The 6,120-nt window shown below is 42.3% G+C and overlaps 1 protein-coding gene across 1 annotated transcript; it reads right to left on the bottom strand.

Annotated features, from left to right (window-relative positions):
- Window positions 1-2,468: 2,468 nt before the first annotated feature.
- LOC122658148 lies at window positions 2,469-5,245 on the bottom strand. The gene is made up of 3 exons (XM_043853055.1): window positions 5,213-5,245; window positions 2,723-3,036; window positions 2,469-2,604 (listed from the first exon to the last, which is right to left on the bottom strand). The coding sequence occupies exons 1-3, from the start codon at window positions 5,243-5,245 to the stop codon at window positions 2,469-2,471; spliced, it is 483 nt and encodes a 160-aa protein (XP_043708990.1).
- Between the last annotated feature and the right edge of the window lie 875 nt (window positions 5,246-6,120).

Raw genomic sequence — 6,120 nt, 5'->3', positions numbered from 1 at the left:
ACAATCTGAAACAGTTGCGAGGATTTTTAGGCCTCATGGGTTACTACCGAAAATTTGTTAAGCAATATGCTTCAATTGCTGCCCCTTTGACAAACCTGCTCAAGAAAGATGCCTTTACTTGGTCTGAGCAAGCCCAACAGGCCTTTGAAGCACTGAAACAAGCCATGACTTCAGCTCCGGTGCTAGCCTTACCCAACTTTTCGAAGGATTTTGTGGTTGAAACTGATGCATCCGGCGTGGGAGTGGGGGCTGTACTTAGTCAAGAAGGTCACCCTCTTGCATATTATAGTAAGAAAATGTCCTCACGAATGCAAGGTTCTTCCACATATGTTAGAGAGTTGTTTGCTATTACTGCAGCAGTAGGCAAGTGGAGACATTACCTATTGGGCAGAAGGTTCATTATCTTGACCGATCATAGAAGCCTCAAAGACTTAATGACTCAAGTGGTACAAATACCAGAACAGCATCACTATCTCAGTAAGCTCATGGGATATTGCTACCAAATTGTGTACAGGCCAGGGAAAGAGAACGATGCAGCTGATGCCCTGTCCAGAGTACCTGTAGCACAATCCGACACTCAAACCAGTGATGCAAAATGCGTGGAATTTTTCCTTACTCTATCGACTACACAGTTTGATATTACACGAGAATTAGTAGCTAAGAACTCACAGAGTCCTGAGTTACAACACTTACACTCCCAATGGAACCAGGGTTTCCTTCGGCCTGAAGGATATGACATCAGGGGTGGCTTACTCTACTATAAAGACAGAATAGTCATCAGCTCCAATTCTGTCCTTAAGGGGTTGATATTTACTGAATTCCACTCCAGTCCTTTGGGGGGGGGGGGGCATGCAGGCATCTTGAGGACCTTTAAGAGAGTTGCTGGAAGCTTCTATTGGAAGGCTATGAGAAAGGATATCACCATTTTTGTGCAACAGTGTACCGTTTGTCAAGTGACTAAAGCATTGACAACAAAACCAACTGGTCTACTTCAACCTTTACCTATTCCCCAACAGGTTTGGGAAGACATCTCCCTTGATTTCATAACTGGGTTGCCCGAATCACATGGTTACTCTGTGATTCTGGTCGTAGTGGATCGCCTCACTAAATCTGCTCATTTTGGATCCTTACCTGCTTCATATACAGCTCCTAAGGTGGCTAATCTCTTTGTCAGCATGGTAGTTAAATTACATGGGTTTCCTAAATCAATGGTGTCTGACAGGGATGCAATTTTTCTAAGTCAGTTTTGGCAATAGTTGTTTAAGTTGAGTGGTACTACTCTCCACAGAAGCACTGCATACCACCCACAATCAGATGGGCAGACTGAAGCTCTTAACAAATGCTTGGAGCAATACCTTAGATGTTTTGTGCATGAGAAACCTGTGCAATGGTTCAAGTATTTGAGTTGGGCAGAACTTTGGTATAACACTTCCTTTCATACAGCAATTGGTATGACCCCATTCCAAGCCCTATATGGCAGACTTCCTCCTGCACTACATGATTATATTTCCGGCTCTAGTAGGCTTGAGGCGTTGGACCATGACTTGACTGATGGGACTGCCATTCTTCAAGAGCTGAAGAAGAACTTACTAAAAGCGCAAGCAACCATGAAGAAAGCTGCTGATACACATCGTAGGGACCTGACATTTAAAAAGGAGGATTTGGTGTTACTCAAATTACAACCCTATAGACAGCTATCGCTAGCTTTGAGGAGCAACCATAAGCTTGGTAGACGATTCTATGGGCCATTTCCAGTACTTAAGAGAATTGGAACCGTGGCTTATCAATTAGAACTGCCTACCTATAGTAAAATACATCCTGTATTTCACATTTCCATGCTCAAACCCTTTCTGGGAACTATGCCTAAAGAGGGTACCAGCTCCCTACCTAAGCTGAGTTTCAATCAACAACCAGTTCACCTACCAATTGTTGTGTTGGCTACCCGACAAGTCATCCGTAGTGGCAGATTGATCCCCCAGGTTCTGGTCCAGTGGGAGGATTTGCCTATGGAAGATGCATCTTGGGAGGACTAGGAGCATTTTCTTTCCAGGTTTCCTACTATCAACCTTGAGGGCAAGGTTGCTTTTGATGGGTTAGGGAATGATATGACGATGCAAATACCAATTAACACAACAGAGTTAGTTGTGAATGCTCAAGATCCAGTTGTTAATAAACAGGGCCAGTTGGAACCAAGCCAGCAGAAGAGGGAGAGAAGTGTGAACCAAACGAGCTCCAGCCTGGACCAAGGACCACGTGTTGCTGTAAGAGATTGAAGGACCACCTGTTGCTGCTGTAAGAAATTGGTTAAAAACCACGTGTGTTGTAAGGGATTTGGTTAGAAATTCAGTTAGATTAGTTGTGTGGTTAGTAACTCTGTTACTTAGTTGCGAGAGGGACTGCATTCTTGAACTACGGTCTTGTTTGGCTTTAAATATACCTGATTACAGAGGAATAAAACAAGAAAAGATTCAACTTCTGTTCTTCCATTTTCTTCTTCGTTCTTCTTCCTTTCTCTCTTCATAACAAAGCCCATTGTTAAATCTTCCAATAGCACCGATCAAGAGTAAAGCTAAAACATCCCCACCAGCAAGCAGAGCAACACAACTGGAACATAACAATGAGGAAACAAATGATATCTTCAAAACCCCTTAAAAGGAAAGAGAAGTGAATAAAACACAGAAAACAAACAGAACGGAACGGAACGAGCAGATAGTCGACCCACCCCCATTTATTCAATTGCGAAGACTCATCGTGTTTATCGAACCGAATCACACCTTCCATAGTAACGCTTTCCTCGCCGACAAAAACAATTTGGTCATTGCTGGAAGGAGATGAACGGGTTGCGGTGCTCTGTAAATTCTGGTTTGCCGTATAAGATGAGTTGCCACCTCCCTCAGCATTTGTCACAGCGAGACTCCATCTAAGTTTTCTTCTGAAAGCAAAGCTTGGTTTAGGATGAGAGAAGAGAGTTAGCTTCGGTCCAATCGGATTTTGGGAATCGGGGAAGAGGCGAGCAGGGACTTCTTCTTTCTTCTGCTGTTAAATAGAATTCCTCCTGGGACTGGAGCTTGGGTACTTGGCACAAACGAACATGTTTACCCACGGATCTTTATCTCCTTCAGTTCCCTGCCTGTTCATTTTCTGCAATTCCTCTCAGTGAAAATGACCACCCTACCCCCTGCCCTGATGGGTTCCACCCCCTATTAGAGGGACTTGGGGAAATGGACCGGGTAGAGAATTGCAGGAGATAATTTTTGTGGGGCTAAGGGCTTATCGTTTATGGATCTTTGTCCCCTCTAATTCCCTGCCCGGCCCAGTTCCCCAATGCCTCTAATAAAGGGGGGGCAATGACCACCCTACCTCTGTCTGAACACTGCTCAGGTGGGGTCCACCCCCTTATTATAGGCACTAGGTAAACTAGGCCGGGCAGAGAATTGAAAGTGATAATTTTCCATCACTTATTCGTTTCACGATGGATGTACCTCATTTGTATTTTTTTTTTGCCATGTAGGTATCCACGGATCGATAATCCCTAATCCTATGGGTTTCCAGTACTGGTACCAAAGGTGCCACTTCCAGTACCATCCCATTTAGTTATAGATTCTTAAACAGTTCTAGAAGAACTTTAATGGTTTATAATGGGAATTTTTTTTCCCCATAAAGAGGATTCTAATAAACAAAAAGTGTAGAACACCTGAAGGGAGAAATACATGATTCCACCAACCAAGGAGTGGAATTTGGCCAAATAATCGAACATTGAATAGTTGAGGCCTTCTAGGCTAAAGAATCTGCAACACTATTGAACTCCCTAAAAATAAAGCTGAACTTACAATTGGGTACAAAATTGTTGATGTACCTAATGTCCTAAATGATTGGTTGGAGGGTCATTATTCCAAAATTTGAGGTAAATGGAGTCTAAAGAAGAACATGTTTTTTGGGGAAAGAGGAAACATGATATCAGGTAAGAGGGTATTGAGGCAAGAACAGATTGTATTAACACACACCTTCCAGCATAGGAAAGGCAGTTAGCTTTCCGAATGCCCAATCTAGATTTTACTCTTTGGACTAGAGATTCCAAATACACATAAAGTACATCTTATTGGGTGGGATAAAATCTGCACCCCTATGCCCTTGAGAGGATTAGGACTCCGTAAATCCCATATCCACAACAAAGCACTCGTCACCAAACTTGGTTGGAGACTTATAAATGAAGAATCCTCCCTTTGGGCTAAAGTACTCAAGGCAAAATACTTCCCTAAAACCTCCATTTTCAACCCAAGTGTTAGAAGGACAAAAGGGACTTGGATATGGAACAGTATTGCTTTTGTATTACCAGACCTCAAGAAAATAGTGTGGAGAAAGATCGGCAATGGTCACGATACCCACTGCTGGTATGACCCATGGGTACCAACAATCCCGGGGCACTGTTTACCTTTAAGTCTTCATAATAGATCCTTCAACCTGGTAAGTGATGTCACCACTAATCAACAATGGAATTCTGTTTCATTTTCAAATCTGCTGCCTAACTGTTTCAACCATGAGATCTCTAAATTAAGAATTTCAGATTCTATGGATTGTTGGAGATGCTCCCTTACCAAAGATGGAAGCTTCTCCACCCGACTTGCGGTTAAACATTTAACTTCACTTTTTCATACCAGGCCCCTTGTCTCCAAGTGGTGGCGTTTTTTCTGGAAACTAAATATTCATCCGAAATTTAAACTGTTTTTTTGGCGTGTCTTGAATGCAGGTTTACCTGTCAAGGCCACTCTCTCAAAGTGGACATCGATCGAGCCTACATGTGTTTTCTATGGTGCTCGTGATGAATCCCACTGGCATCTCTTTCTATCTTGTGAATGGACTAAGTGTATCTGGGCCTACGGACCCCTCGGACTCAGACCTGAGCACCTAAGCAGCTCTAGTTTGGCATTGCTTTGTGCTTCCCTCTTTCAATCAATAACCATGGGCAAACCAACAGCTTCGTAGTTTTTTTCTATTTTTATTATAACATGTTATTTTATTTGGGTTGTAAGAAACAAAGTAATTCATGGCCTGGCAACAGCAGACCCTACCCCTATCCTCTCAAATGTTTTCAGATGGATTATAGATCTCAATTTAACACCACCACTCTTACACAATCAATTGATAGATCCTCTCACCAGCATGCACAATAATTTTGATGCCTCCTCAAGCACTAACCATGAAATAAACTTACCTGTTTTATGCTGCGCAGGTCTTTCTGAACCATCTGTAGGCCTAATAGGATGGGTTTACTTCTTTTTGCTTGATGGCCAGAGTGTTTTAACATTTGCAGGATTTGTTGTTTCAACCGGTGAAATGAAGGCTGAGCTACTTGGAATCTTGCAGGGGTGGAAACACGCTGAGACTGACAAAATCCAGCTGAAAGAAATATGGATCAATAACCGGAATCTACACAGCCTTTTGGTAGCCAAACAGGATAAAAATACTGTTCCTTGGCACATCATCCCTACTTTTTTTGAACTAGGTGAACTAATCTCCAACTTCTCAACTGTACAGTTTAAGTACAAGAACAATATGTGGTCCCGAACTCTGAGCTGTCTAGCTATTTTCTCTATTACTAATAGATCTGCTATCCCCCCCTTTCTCTATGATGTAAATACGTTTTACTCTTTGTAATTTTATAATATGTTTTTTATCATCAAAACAAAAAAAATGATTGGTTGGAGAGACATGGGGACGTGTTTGTGGATCTAGGAGGTATGATATAACCCCCTTGTTATCGGATTCAATAATGAGGGACTCAAACCCCAACGATATGCTTTCCTAAGATTCCACTTCGAATAGCTAAGGACTCCCCATCTGAAATTTCTGTAAATATGATTACCTCAGATACTGCAATGAGTGGTATCCCTTCATGATTTCGGAAAGGCATCACAGTTTAGTTTAAGAAAAGGCTGAGCAGGAGCCTCCCAAGGCTTTGAAACTGAGAGCATTCCAGGAAGAGAAGGCTGAAATTGTAGGAGGAAATTGGTTCAATGTAAATTCAGAGAAAGCTTGTTGGACAGCTTCAATAAGCTTTCTTGGAGACCATTTTCACTTACCAAACTTCATGTCGTTTCTAACCCTCCACAGGTACCAAAC

This window comes from Telopea speciosissima, chromosome 4, assembly GCF_018873765.1.
Source record: "Telopea speciosissima isolate NSW1024214 ecotype Mountain lineage chromosome 4, Tspe_v1, whole genome shotgun sequence".
NCBI lineage: Eukaryota > Viridiplantae > Streptophyta > Magnoliopsida > Proteales > Proteaceae > Telopea > Telopea speciosissima.
Note: the sequence above shows the minus strand (reverse complement) of the source record. Positions and strands in the feature narration are given on the sequence as shown.

Coding starts and splice junctions, on each gene's coding strand:
- LOC122658148 (XM_043853055.1), bottom strand. CDS start 5,245: ATGGTTCAGAAAGACCTGCGCAGCATAAAACAG. Junction 3,037..5,212: donor ACCTGCGCAGCATAAAACAG/GTAAGTTTATTT, acceptor TCTATTTAACAG/CAGAAGAAAGAAGAAGTCCC. Junction 2,605..2,722: donor TCGCAATTGAATAAATGGGG/GTGGGTCGACTA, acceptor GTTATGTTCCAG/TTGTGTTGCTCTGCTTGCTG.